Genomic DNA, 15,218 nt, shown 5'->3' with positions numbered 1-15,218 from the left:
TGGAATACTTAATCAATAATAAAGCAATGCATAATACATCTGAAATCCCATTAAAAAAATCAGGCGGGAAATTGCATTATTATTCAACAGGTATGTATTTCAACAACTTGCACCACATGGATAAATTAAAAAATATACACGTGTGCAGCAGGCGAATTATGTATCAAAATTCCAAGGCATACCTTGTATTGCCTCAAGGCACAAGTGGCTGGGGAACCACTATTGTTGCTGGCCAGTCCCTGGCTCTCTGATGCGAGGTAAGGGGGTGTGTCCGTGCGAGGTAAGGGGGTGTGTCCGGGTCCCATACGGGTATCTGCCTCAGAGAGTGGGCAGAGGAGGCGGGAAATGGCGCCTGGTAACAACGGAGGATCCTCCGGACTCGGCCTCTGAGTAGCGACAGCGTGAAGGCGGACCGGATCACGTAAACAACCCGCTGTTGTCCCATGTTTGTGGTGGCGGCTGGCGGAGCCCCACTCGTTTCACTCTGCTGCCCGGCTGCACTGCGGATCACTTGTGTGAGTACATACCATCTTGTGTTTCTTCTGGTGTGAACGCTCATTGGCGTGGGTGAGGGAACATGTTTTCATATAGTGGCTGTTCACCAATGCTAGCCCGGAGCTATTCGGCAAGAAAAAACAAAAAACGAAATATCGCTGGAAAACAACAACCAGGCGTACGTGGCTGTTAATGGAGTATGTTACCCCCACATCGGGGTCGTATCGACAGCCCTGATTAGGGTGATTAGTACTGAATGCTGGTCCACGGAGCCCCGGGTCGCCGAGCTGTGTACTGGTAGCATCTGAGGCAAAGTCAATGGTTTAGCATGTTAGCTTTAGCCACAATGCCTACAGCCCAGCCGGAATGTCATGTTTCTTCACTACATGGTGAGGTTTAGTCCCTGGCTATGGTCTCCCGGTTCATGTTATATCATGTAAGGATTGATTGAAGAACACCCCTTGCTGTGTTTAAACACATGACATGTATTGAAGGTGTATCGGTGGTCTGGATCGTTTCCTTCCCTTGATTAATCACTTGATTCATTTCTTCACGGTAACAAGTAAACCCAACAGGCGGTTGTGACACATTTTACAATCAATCTAAAATATAGCTCGTTACACTGATGTTATACTCGTGTTAAATTGTATTTTGCGTTCAAATGCTAAGGGCAGCTTTGATGCTAAACTAGCATCTAGTTCTGTCCAGGTCTGGTTTCATGTTATTCTACTTTCTCACGATCTGATTATCTTTAAACGTTACATTAGTTGTTGAAATGATCACATGTGGTTTGGCCCCAACAACCTAGAATACAACCCACCGCTTCCGACATGTGTGTAACGTTACTTGATGGGTGTTCATTGAACTAACGTTACAGTGGCTAGCTGTCCACCTGGTTGGCGCTGTGTTGGGTTTATTATCCCCAATCAACATGTTGTTTTCAGTGGATGCGTTCGTGGGCTTTTTTGGTTTAAATATATATGTATATTTAGAACGTGGTGGTGTTGTTGTTTTTTTAAAACTTGTGCGTAGCTTTTCGTGTAGGCTCTTGAGAAGGCCCCGGTGGCTAATGATAGCTAACGGGCTAAGAGGCTTGTATTGGCATCGTTGCACCGTTTCCCGCTCACTTGTTGTACCTACATGAGCCCTGGGTGGCTGTCTGTACTACAACACTATATATTATGAGGCTGAGACCCAAGCACAAATGCATTGAGTAGTTATGGCCGTATAATTAGGTTTGGTTTCGCGTTATCCCCCCCCCCCCCTTTTTTTTTTTTTAAACAATATTAGACGTATATAAATGCACTTAACCCAGGGTAAACAAAAATATTTAACACGTGAATCACTGGACACTTAGGTCACTTGAGGAACAACAATGGATTCGCTTTAATACTTTACTTATGTACTATATATATATATATATATATATATATATATATATATATATTCTGTGTGTGTATATGTTTTTTGTGTAGTTTAATTCTTATTTAAAAATAGTGTCTCTTAGTAATCGTCTTACTGTCCTCTACATTCTGCTGTGCCACCCTAATTTCCAGGCTGGGGTAAATAAAGAACATCTTGTCCTATCTCCAGTTTTCACTCTTAACTAACTAATCTTGTCAACTCCTGAAAGACACAATGCATCCTTGAGTATCTTGTCAGGATAAGTTGAAAAAGATCACCAATTCAATTGTACAGTCTTAAGCTGATTAACTGTAAGATCAACTTAATGACACTGTACTCCTGAGATGCGTTGGTTTGTCTTGTGCGGAATGGGGTCTAGCGCCGTATAGACCTACACACCGTCTTCATCGGTTTGCAGATATATCCCTGTGGAAATGTAAACCAGATGTAGTTCTGGTGCAGGCACTGGATATGTCCTAACACATTTCCATCTAGTTGTTACATAAACCCAAAAGGGGTTTGGCTTAGAAGGAAGATAGTTTTTTTTTATTTTTTGGGTTCATTTTTTTCAATGTAATACTAGATTACAATTATTTAAATTATCTTAACATCCGTGTTTGGGCATGTATATATGTATTTCACTGCGTTGTCTAAGCAGCTATTGCAAGTACATGGTTTGCACCTCTTCTGTTTCTTATGAATTATTTTTATATTATGTAAATGAAGAATTGCAGAGATGGGGTTTGGGAAGTGGGAAACATGCCAAGATGTGCTGTGATGTCAGTGAAATGGGATCCTGAATGCTACCAGATGTTGGCAGAAGCCTGCACTAAAACTGCTACACTACTACAGCACCAGACAAGTACCACAACAATATAAGTACCAGTATCACTACTGTAGAACATGACTACACCACCGCAAGTAAACGGAAGTAAAGTAAACTAGCAGATCTACAGCATTACCGCTCCACAAGACTACTATAACTACACCACAAGTATTACCACTGCATCTCAATAAAAAATGTGTGCTGATATTTAGTAGATTTTAACCTGGCACACTTCTTCACCACCTCTGCTTTATGAATGAGCAGTCAGCCTCCTACCCCTCTGTGAATGAAATTTTAATTTGAAAAGTGTCTAACGTGTTGCTCCCTCTCTCCTCCTGGTCTCGTCAGCCGTACATGTGACTGCAGAAACCATGAGGCTGAGAATGCGTAAAGCATCCCAGCAGTCCGTCCCAGCCGTGGCGCCCCGCCCCTCGCGGACCAAGCGCAGGCATTCCGACGTCGAGGAGGACACGCCCACCAGTGGTGGGAGGGGCCTCCTCTCAACTATTAAGAAGTTCATCAGGGGTAGCACCGTCAAGGTAACATCCGCTTAACTGGCCGACCTGTTTCACCGGTCTGGAGTTGTAATTGATGGCACGACTTGGGGTTGTGTGAGGGCTTCATGGGAAACAGAGTTTGTAAATCAACGAGTAAACTCCTGCCTTTTGTTCCCAGCTGCTCCGAGTTACTGTATATGGCCGACAGGATCCACGTTTCGAGAGGAGAACCATTCTTCTCTTGCCCACCGGTTTTCTCTGTTGAAAAAGTAGCGTAGTATTAGCCAGGGTATATTTTTCCAGTTGTAATTCCAGTGTGTGTGTCTGAGCATAGTGTCGTCTTTCTCGGGCTTACTGGAATGCTGCAGCTCGTCCGGTGAGAGCTCAGGCATCATTCTAAATTTAGCTGCTGGCTCACACAGTGGGTGTGTAGCAACAGGCACAAGAACTGGTGGAAAAGTCCTGCTTGGCTGAAACTCCTTGCGGACAGACTCACTATATACATTACTGGCCCTTTGATTCCATGATGCGGGAACTACATGCAGGAATGCTGTACCAGAATACTATGCTTACAATTACACCTCCCACCATCCTGCTGTTGTTGTTTGTTTTGAGAATGACAACCACCTCAGAGATGGCAGATTGCATTTGGAAGCAGAAAAGACAAATCAAAGGCATATGTTCATCCAAGCAGTGTTTTCATAATATCCCACCGCTCAGATGATGGATATTTCCTGCCTTTGGTGTTTTTAGGATCATTCTTGTGAAGTTGAATTCACAGTAATACAATGCAGTGTTAAAATGAATCATGCCATGCTGTTACCCAGCAGGCCGCCATCTGATGCCCAGTTCAGTCCACTTTCTAAACTGTTGCACTCATGATGATAACGACAAATATAACAACATAGACTGCTGATGGATAGGACTTAAAATCTATTCTGATCTTGTTTTGAATCCTTTCGGGTGGAATTCCTATCGGGTGGATCACTCCTGTTCTGCTCATATTTTATATTTATATATAGTCTATTATGAGATTTTTCTTAATATTTACCAATCAGACCACCGTCATACTGAGGAGTGATGCGCTGATTAGATCAATGCTCATCCCTCTCTGTAAATTATAGCTCAATGAATCAGCCAAACTGACTTTTTTTTAAATTTTCTTCAACATTATATTCTCATACATGCAAATGAACATCTCCAAAACAAGGTTAAACCTGCAGAACTTGTTTATTCAATGTAACACACACACACACACACACACACACACACACACACACACACACACACACACACACACACACACACACACACACACACACACACACACACACACACACACACACACACACACACACACCTTCTGCAGACCAATTCCATGAAAACACAGTGGCACGTAACACTGCCCCTCTCCACCTCCTGGTGTCCTGTGTCCACATATATCCGGATAGGCCCTGGCACGGATTACTCACACCTGCCATTAAAACGTGTGTGCCCAGTGGACTTGTGTTATTGTGTTTCCCCCCCCCCCCCCGACTTGACATGTGAATTACCAAGCACAACAGTTCCGTGGTAAGGCTGTAGCACCTGGCCACACGAAATAACGAGCATTATAAACTGCTGTGAATTTTGGCTGACCACAGAGGAGATGGCAACCTTCCAGATGTTGGACGTTAAATCCAATTAAAATATTAGGACCAGCTCATGCACAACTAGTCATCGCTTGTTGGCACTGGTCAGGGCCAATGATCATGGTGGTGACGCATGTGTCCTAGGAAGCAGTCATCATGAGCTTCACCGGCCAAATTGCCATGCTCATACTCTTCCAAAAGTACTTCATACTTGTGTGATATTAATGTGAGTTGCGTCTTGGACCAGCATCTTCAGCTTTACAGTTGTGATCAGATGAGATTATTTAACATTATAGGCTCACGTGTTGTCTTCAGCTTGTTTTTGTCCTGCCAAACCTAGCAAGTATCCACCATTTAAGTTGCTACAACTGCCAGGGAGTCATTTAGACTGTGTTCTATACAGTCTGCTAGGGAAATGCATCTTATGATAAAGTTGGACTAGAACGAAAATTATTCTATGCGTGTCCATTTTGAAAGATATTACAAGACTCACCCCGTGATTGAACAAATATACCCTTTCTGTCACACATTACCCTTTTTAACCAGAATATTGTTGAAGGAAGTGAAAGTCTTGCTTAATTTATCTATCCTCCTGTGTTGTGACATTTCTTATTGTTCCAGGTCCAACAGGATAGCCCAGCCAAGAAGGCACGTCTCCACTGTGATGTGGACAACAACCTGATCTCTTCGACCCCGGCCGGCAGACCCCTAGCACGGCCCAGCCGGAGAGGCCCCGCCAACGGACGTAAGTGGTGCTACCAGCACGGGTGATGGATGGCTCCCACTTTATCCATATGGGATTACATTGTTCTCCCGCCGGGAAAACCTTGTGTGGAGAAAGATTCAGATTCAGAGTACTTTATAAATCAAGAGAGGAAGTGGTTTCTGTCACAATGGCTCAGCTCCAGATGGAGAATTGAAATGTATACACAACAATACAGTACAGTAATTATGAACTTCAGAAAAAACATGCACATATATGCACAACAATGTGCATACAATATGCATTAAATACAGCAAATTATTTCAAACGATCTATTTCCTTTTTCTATTATACCAATGGTCCATTTCCTCCTGCTGTTCCCCCAGAGACCAGCAACCATGACAGAAGTAAGGAGAAGGCCAACGGAAAGATGGAGGAGACCACGGAGGTGGAGCTCCCCGTCAGCCCGCCCCGGACCACCCTCCTGGGAACCATCTTCTCCCCCGTCTTCAACTTCTTCTCACCAGCTAAAAACGGTACTTGACCAGAACCACCACAGTCCTTTTTTCCACGTCCTGGGCCTCATCACGTTCTTAGTCCCCTCGTTCGGCTTGTTCCCTTTGTGGGTCCAAGGGAATGTCTTGAAAATGAGATGGTACCGTTTTTCTACAGTATTGTAGCATCCCCAAATTGGTACCGAGTTTGTAATGCTCATCTAACTAATAACATTACAGTATTATCATACTGTGGAACATAATGCATTCAATCTGGGCAATATATCAATCTATGGTGGTAGTAAATGGTAATGGTAATCTGTCCAGCTGATATATTATGTAAATCTGTTTTGTGCCCTGTTGATAATCTTGTAATCTGTCCTGCTACAGTGGTAGTAATCTGGTAATGGGTTGGGACGTTTCTGTCCAGTTGCTAGTACACGTAATCTGGGAATGTCTCCTGGTGTGTTGCTAGTGTTATGGCCTGTTGTGAGTTTGTTTTGGTCGTTTTTGTATCCTGCCTCTGATATGTTTCTAATAATCTGGCGTGTGTGTGTTGTGGTAGCGCCAGCAGGGTCTGACTCCCCCGACCAGGCGGTGGAGGCGGAGGAGGTGGTGAAGCAGCTGGAGATAGAGCAGGTGGAGGAGATCCCCACCTGCACGGCCACGGCTGTGCAGGACCTCCCCAGCGCCACCCCCCTTTACCCCGCCAGGCACCCCCTCCCAGTGCTGCAGAGCCCCATCGCCTCCGTGGCCCCCCCGCCGCCACCTCCTCCTCCTCCTCCACCCCCTCCCCCCCAGGAGGAGGAGAAAACGGAGCAGGCGGGAGAGTTGGAGCCGGACATTGACCTGCCGCCACTCACGGGTAATCGCCATGGGCACAGAGGATAAGCATGAAGCCGGGATGCAGATAATCACCATGGCTACACAAGTGCTTTCTATCCAATCACTGCACTACTACACATGCTGTTCAACGTAGATGTTTAAACACAAACACCAAACGATTAGTGGGTACGCGCCACGTGGACGGCCTTACACGTATTCTGGATTTTGGAAAACCGCCCTTTTTCTCAGTTAGTTAGCAGGGATGACTGACTAGCAGGGATGACTGGCTTTAATATTGATGCATTTTCTCTAGTGGGACACAAAGTCTTTTGTAATCCCTTTTTCTTCTCCTTCTCTCGTCCCCTCCGATAGCTCCAGGGTCCACTCCGGACACGGCTTACGTGGACGTCACCCCCACTACGGTACCAGCCGAGCCTACCTACGAGGAGGACTGGGAGGTGTTTGATCCGTGAGTCTGATGCTGCCGATGGTATTACTTTAGTGTTAAGAAAGAAGTGAAAGCAGGGTTCCCGCGGGGTCTTAAAAAGTCTTAAAAGCATTGAATTTATGAATTTGGAAATAATACCTTAAAAAGACTTGGAAAAAGTCTTGAGCCATGATTGGCTAAGGCAGAGTCATGGTTCATGGTAGCCAATCGGAGCCAGTGTTTTTACACACAAGCCAGGATACGCGTGCCACACGCACACACAAACACCAAACAGATTCGATGAAGCAGTAGAAATGGCAATCTGATGAAAAGTTGTTATTTTCAAGGTGGAGATATAAGCACTAATTCATTGAGGTCAAAGGCAAGAACGTGCATGTGAAGTGTACATTATGTCCAGGAGCGAAGACTTTGTTGAAGCATCTCACAACGACACACGCATCTATAAAGCTACTTTTTAATTTTTTTACAGTAACGCAAATAATTACTTTCCCTGGTAACTAGTTACTTTTATTATAGAGTAATTCAGTTACTAACTCCGTTACTCTTTGGAACAAGTAGTGAGTAACTAATTACTTTTTAGAAGTAACATTCCCAACACCTGCTTCACAGTCCACATTTTCACATTTGTTTGAGAAATAAATGAACAAATTTAAAAAAAATTGTTTTTCTTTGCCGGTAGGTCTGTGAAATAGGTATTAAGTTTTTATATAAATGGTCTTAAAAAGACTTGAATTTGACTTGAAGAAACCTGTAGGAACCCTGTGAAAGGATGTCTGTTCATTCCAAGGCAGGTTATGTAGTTATCTTGGCTCACTTTTTGATAAAGGCTTCTTTTATAGGATTATACCGATCTGGGTGAACAAACCTTTGCAACTGTCTCTGTTGCTTTCACAAAGACATCCATAACAATATCATTTGTCAAAATCACTTTGTGCCATTTCTGCCTAAGAGCATTTCACGTAAACGCACCTGCCAGGAATGTAAACAATATAAACATAGCACTATGGTCTTTGCGACAAGACATTTTGTGAAGTACTTGTATGGCGAGTCGATGATTTGTCGTCCGCAAACTCCATACTGACTGACGCACATTGATTCCAAAAGAATGAATGTGGGAGTGTCCCCCCAGATTAATGATGGATACCAGTGGATTTGTTCCAGCCTAGCAGTAGGCTGGTTTGTTTATTGGTTTTCCGTTTTAATGAGTGTTATAGTGCGGTGATGCCTGGGGTTCTCTATGTTGCACTATGTTAACCCGCTTTATCTGTGTTGGGTTTTTCAGTTATTTCTTCATCAAGCACGTTCCTCCTCTCACTGAAGAGCAGCTGACCCGCAAACCAGCCTTGCCTCTGAAGACCCGCAGCACTCCAGAGTTCTCCCTGGTGCTAGACCTGGTCTGTACACACTCTTTCTCGCACGTCATGTTACCTTTCTCTCTGTCAGCTTTTTTTGATTGGTCACACATTTGCTTCCCATGTGACACAACTTTAAATACATTTTAGATTTCAGCAGTGTGAGCACACTGTACACCCATTCCCACACCTACTGTACACATTCTTAACACTCTTGCTCACACTCCATTATGCATGAATCAGCTTTACCTCATGCAGAGTTTTCCGTGAAGTTAGACTTGGTCTGCACTCTGTACTCACACACATGGTCGGCAGTGGCTCAGGGCGTAGAGTGGGCCGCCAGAAAGTTGCTGTTTTGGTCCCCGGCTCCTGGTTAAGTGTATGTGTCCCTGAGCAAGACGCCTAACCCTCAATGATACCGGCATGCAGGCTGTCACCTTGCTTGGTAAATAAATGGGTGAATTTGAGGCAATAATTCTAAAGTACTGCGAGTGGCCACCAATCTGAAAAGCACTATATATAAATACTGGCCATTTACTACATACTACTCATGCAGGAACACTCAAGTCACCAATTCACCCTTTCAAGTAATTTATTGTTCATAACTGCTGGAGATTATTAAGTTATTGCCTTAAATACAACCGTTTCATTGCTATCAATGTTTCAGGGATGCTGCCTTAGAGGAAGGGATGTCGTTTATTACTAATGCAAGTAGTGGAAGTACAGTACAAGACCCTGTGATCTGTGCTGCTAAAGCTGCTGCTGAACGGCAAAGAAACAAACGGGAGAGATAAGAGGCTACAGCTTCAAAGTTAAATGCCGTAAAATATGTTTCCATGACAACCAGCCACATGCAGAGCTTTGAAAAGCATCAGTGTAGGGATTGAAGTATAAACAAACGGGACTGTTGTCCAGAGAGGATAATAAGGCACGCTAATGCCTAATATTAAGCATTTTTCCTGTTATTGAAATGTCTTTTTTTGTTGTTTCTGGACTTGTGTTTCCACAGGACGAGACGTTGGTCCACTGCAGTCTGAATGAGCTGGAGGACGCAGCACTTACCTTCCCTGTCCTCTTCCAGGATGTCATCTACCAGGTGAGGCTCTCCGGATCCCACTGTGGTCCCTCTGTGGTCTCACTGGTGGATTCAGAGAACCAGGCCGTTGAGTCTCTCTGCTCCCCTCCATGGGCCCCTCCCTCCATGGTCCCACTAGTTGCTTCAGAGAACCAGGGTGTTTGGGCTCTCTGTGTCCCTACATTGTCCCACTGTGTTGTGTCAGAGAAACAGTGTGTTGTGTGGATCCTCTGTCCCTGACCTGTTCAATATTTAGTAGAACCATAATTAATTCATTTAATTTTACATTACACAAAGCCAAAAAGCAATTGATAGTGCTGGGCTCTGTATTTGCATTTTTTTGTTTTGTTCATATTTCTCTAGCTGTTTACTGTTACAAAGCACATATTAGAAGATAAAGTAACTGGTTTGACTTTTATTTTTACATAATGGGAACAAGGGTTTGAGCAAAATGGGCAATATACCCTACCAGCCTTACCCAGTAGTCCAGGCTGGCCTACCCTGATGTACTCTACAGATCCAATGTCACAGACAGTGCCCACCTTTCAGCCTAGAGAACCTGGTAGAACAATACTAATGGAAAAATGTCATATACAATCCAAAGACCCATTCTTTTTCCCTTCTGTTAGGTTAAACAAATCATGCAGAATGTGGGATTAATAAAATGCATATCTTAATTATGTATGTGTTATTGCATGTTCTTGCTTCCAATTCAGTGAATACTGATCTGTTCTTGGGGCATCATTATGGGGTTCATCTCATTAATGAGATGTTTTTGTCTTATGTTGTACGGTGAGATGTGTTTGTGGTTAACAGTGGTGTTTCCTGCAGGTCTACGTGCGTCTCAGGCCGTTCTTCAGAGAGTTCCTGGAGCGGATGTCCCAGATCTATGAGGTAACGACCACAGACGCCTCTAGGGGCTGCAGTAGAATTGGCGTTTTTTTCTTAATTTGCATCTGCCCTCGGTTATCGTGACTGATCCTGTGCTTTGTCGTGCTGTTCAGATCATCCTCTTCACAGCCTCCAAGAAGGTGTATGCAGACAAACTCCTCAACATCCTGGACCCCAAGAAACAGCTAGTCAGGTGGGACTCTCTTACAAACCACCATCATTATGAACCATTCGTTTTGTTTTGATTACCGTAGGCCCTGATCACACCGAATGCGTTTTAACTGCTGGGAGCGGCTTGTTGTGTCATTGTTGTCAATGGAAATCAAGCGCTTGGAGCGCGGCTTTTGCGTTGCTGTGTGCCTCGCTAAGCAACTCAAGAATCAAGCAGCAAACATCAAGCAGCAGTCATTGTAGATTCACACGCAGAACTTCCATAGTTGCTTTGCAGCAGTAAAAAGGCTTCAACCAAAGGGCAGTGCAGTCCACCTGCCGTCTGACTCATGTTTCCATCTCTGTGTTGCTGCCCATGCAGGCACCGGCTCTTCCGCGAGCACTGCGTTTGTGTCCAGGGGAACTACATCAAGGACCTGAACATCCTGGGCAGAGATCTCTCCAAGACCATCATCATTGACAATTCACCGCAGGCCTTCGCTTACCAGGTGTGCTGGGAGCCCACCACTCCCTGGGGTGGAGTGTCTGTTCTGTATACTGGCAGGAAAACATCAAAACCTCTTAGTAGTCTCGCTGTTGGCATAGAGACCATTTGGTATGTTGGCTAAACAGTCGAGACGGTTACAGTTTTTTACCAAATGATAGAACCAGTGCAGGGATAGTATAGTATAGAAGTGACAGTTGGATAACTGCGTAGGTTGTGTGGCTAAGCTGTAATGTCTACAGCCTACCTGTAGGCTGTGTTGAAGATGTCAGCTTTGGCTAAATTGTAGATATTTGACTATAATATAGATGGTGAGCTATGATTAGTGTATTGATGGGTTTTATATATGTTGAGACAGAAACATATTTGTGAATGAATATGTATATTGGTGGGGAAATGTTTGTAAACATGGGCAGAAATGTTGGCGGATGGTGGTTGGTATTTCAGGAACAACAACTAGTTGTCATGGTGATTAAACCCTCCCCTCTCCCCTCAGCTCTCCAATGGCATTCCAATAGAGAGCTGGTTCATGGACAAGAATGACAATGAGCTGTTGAAGCTGGTCCCCTTCCTGGAGAAGTTGGTAGAGATGGTGAGTTCAATGCTTATGGACACGTTTTTAAAATACATAGAAACAGCCCTACACACTCGGTTCTTGTCCTCAAACTAGTGTGGTCTGGACCAGATCTGGAATTGAGTATTTGAGGCTGAGATGCAATGTTTTTTTTTTTTTAATGTAATCTCTCCAGAACCAAGATGTCCGCCCACACGTACGAGAGCGTTTCCGGCTACACGACCTGCTGCCCCCGGACTGAGTCACCGTGGTTACAGGACGACTGTCATCAACAGCGGACATGTAAAAAGCCCTCCTTCAGACGAACTCGACAACATTACCATTACTGTTAAATCATCGGCCCCTTTCCTTCCTTCCTTCCTTCCCCGTTCACGTTTGTTTTTTTAAGCCCCAAATGATTTTAAGACTAAACATCATGACGATGAAGAAATATAAAGATTTTTAAAGCCGGGGGTGGGATATTTTTTTCTACCAACGAGAAGGAAAAATGAAAACAACCTTCCTGGATGAGCTGTGTGGACTCCTTTTTTGTTCTCCCGTTGCCGCGGCAACGCCTGTAAACAGATTTTAGGGGGAAGACCACCTTTTTAAACGACGATCTCTAGCTCCGGCTTGTCCTTTTCACGCCAAAACCAGCCCCCCCCCAACCCCCCGCCCTCCCTCCCTCCCTCCCTCCGGTGCTCCTCCGCTCGGTGAAAAAGACTCCAAAATGGACGAGGACTTCTTCGTCTATAGGACTGCGTTGGACTGCCTCCATGTCCCACCCTTTTTTGAACACGTAGTAGCGTCTAAGATGTCATTATGCATTCCTCTACAGCTGAATTTTGCATCACTTTGGCTGCTGGCATTTTGTTTTTAGTAAAAAAAAGAAAAAAGAAAAAATGAACTGTTTGTGTATAGATGGGTGGGTTGGGTAGGGTGGGCGAGGGTCCCTGTATGGTCACATGACTAAACGTATGCTGAGGTTTGTAGGCCGTGCCGGTGTACGGAACCGGGCGCACTCAAACGTGAAGTAAACACATGATGGCTTTCTAATTAAGAATTGGCTTGAAGTCTGCTTACCTGACACACGCAACAGGTCATTAAAGGGCATTCATTTTTAAAGTGATACGTGTCAAAGTTAAGTTTCTATATATGGTTTTTGTTTTTAATGGTCTTTTGGTCTGATATCAGTATTGTTTTCTGCTCCCAGTCGTTGTTCAGCTCGGAGCTAGCGCTCGGCTAGCTCTCACGTGTAACTTGATGTGTTTGTAGCTCTTGGAGACTAACTCCTGTAGCACCTCTTTGCCAGCATGTGATGGATTCTGGCCAGCCTGTGGACCAGCCCCTGTCTGGTACCAGTGTCTGTTGGCCGTTCCCACTGCAGCACCAGTCCCCAAGCCTCCCCTGCTCATCTGGCAGTGTCTCCTTTCCTTGACCCTGTTTTATGTACGTTCTCTGATGCCTTTTTTTTTATTTTATTTTTATTTTTTTCTTATTTGGAATGCAGTTTTACAGTGTGATTTCGTTGACAAACGGCAACTATATGAATGTGTTTCTGCCCCTACCGCGCGCTTCTGGACAGTGTGGTTTAGTAAATACTCGACCCGCAGAGGGTCGGAGGTCGTGCCCCCATGATGATGTGTCGTCGTAGGAAATGTTTTTGTTAGTGCTGGAGGCGTAACCTCCATCACCACCACCACGTTGGAAAGCGGACCACCACCTCGACTCCCCATGTTCTCAGTACTGCGGCGTTAGGTTCTGGTGTCGGCTTGGGAAGTCGGAAGGAGCTCTGTAGAATTACTCCTAGAGTCCCCTCGTCCTCGTTGGTGTTGGTGCGTTGAGATTACAGTGCCACACATCTTGGTTTAACCCCCACAGGTTTTGTAGAAGAAGACAATCAAGACCTCTTGTGTTGCGACGGCTAAGATGTGGAGAAGTGTGGGGCTCGGTTTTTATTTGTTGTGTCGTATATAGTTGTGGTCCATGAACAAAGCAGTATGGCTTCCCTTTCTCCTTCTTCCTGGCTTGTAGAGCACAAACAGCTCACTGCGTATCCATGCCTCTCCTTGCTGGAGAACCATGACTCGAGTCTAGCCTGATCACTCCCTGGGCGCTATGTATGTATGTATGTATGTATGTTTGTTTGTATGTATGTATGTATGTATGTATGTATGTATGTATGTATGTGCGTGCGTGTGTGTCCAGACTCTGAATGTAAGCGACGCAGAGAGCTCCAGCTGAACACGCTCCTTCATTCTCCACAGCTCACCGCTGCCTAGTTCAGTTTAAAAGAGGTACCAAACCTGAAACCAAATGGCAGCAACAGCAACCCCTCTGGTGAAACAATGCACCTACTGCAGTTGCCCTTTTCTGATTGGCTGAAATAGGTGCAGAGCGAGGCCATTCACCTTATCAACTAAAGCATAGACATCCGCTGGTGCTAATGATGGTGTTTGGTGTCCCTGTGCGTTGGTTACTCCTTTTAAAACAGATTTCATAGTATGGGGCATGTCGCACAGACCCTCGGAATTACTAGGTGGGGGGGTGGAGGGGAGTTAACAATAAAGAGTTATTTCAGGCGGTCCCACCTGGGTAATGCTGTCCCTTTACGAGCAAGGACCCCGGGTGTTGGAGAAATGGTTAAGGGAGCATGGTGCGGATTGTGAGCTGGGCTTGTTTTTTTTTTTTTCTCTGAAGGATCGGTCAGGAGGTGTTTTTGATATTTGTCATCCAGCTCATTTTTATGTGCATTACCATTTGTATTGTACACTTGGGTGTTGTACAATAACAAACTGATTCATGTTTAAAAAATCCTTAAAAGGAAAATCTTTTGTATTTTTGATTTCAAAAGGCATGTCGTATCTACTTTTTAAATGTATTAATGAAGATTTAACTTTACATAAGATGGAGTGTCTTTTTTTCTTACAACTATCTGTATGTATGTTTAGTTTAGCACGGTGTCACTAAACTGTTTAACTTAGCATGTAGAGAATCAAGCTTGCTATATGAGGAAAGTCCTGGTTAACTTTTAATCAAGGCACTTCTTTTCTGCAGAAAAAAAAGCAATCGTGTTACAGATCTTTTTTGTTCTCCCCAATATCTGTTCAGCCATTTTACTTGCAGGAAATGCTATTTGTGCTAAAGATGTATTTAAAAAAAAATGCTTAAAGACATCTTTCTTGGCCAAAAGGCTATGCTATTGTAAAGTGTATATACAGTTACAATGACTTTCTGAAACAAAGTTTTAAAGTTAACCTGTGTGTTTTTGTCTTAATTTTGTGCATGCTTGAACTTCCGAATTTGTCCGAGACTGTGAATAACTTAAAACTTAAACCGCAGCTCAAAGTAAAATGCAATGTCTCATGC

The 15,218-nt window shown here is 44.2% G+C and overlaps 1 protein-coding gene across 1 annotated transcript; it reads left to right on the top strand.

Moving 5' to 3' along the window:
• Positions 1–345: 345 nt before the first annotated feature.
• On the top strand, positions 346–15,077 carry ctdspl2b (CTD (carboxy-terminal domain, RNA polymerase II, polypeptide A) small phosphatase like 2b). The gene is made up of 13 exons (XM_084475809.1): positions 346–515; positions 3,074–3,264; positions 5,475–5,598; positions 5,943–6,092; positions 6,616–6,915; positions 7,248–7,344; positions 8,606–8,717; positions 9,685–9,771; positions 10,582–10,644; positions 10,755–10,834; positions 11,174–11,300; positions 11,793–11,888; positions 12,046–15,077. The coding sequence occupies exons 2-13, from the start codon at positions 3,097–3,099 to the stop codon at positions 12,109–12,111; spliced, it is 1,470 nt and encodes a 489-aa protein (XP_084331935.1). The 5' UTR covers positions 346–515; positions 3,074–3,096; the 3' UTR covers positions 12,112–15,077.
• Positions 15,078–15,218: the final 141 nt, after the last annotated feature.

The sequence above is a fragment of the Micromesistius poutassou genome (assembly GCF_964030765.1).
Source record: "Micromesistius poutassou genome assembly, chromosome: 12".
NCBI classification, from domain to species: Eukaryota; Metazoa; Chordata; class Actinopteri; order Gadiformes; family Gadidae; genus Micromesistius; species Micromesistius poutassou.
Note: the sequence above shows the minus strand (reverse complement) of the source record. Positions and strands in the feature narration are given on the sequence as shown.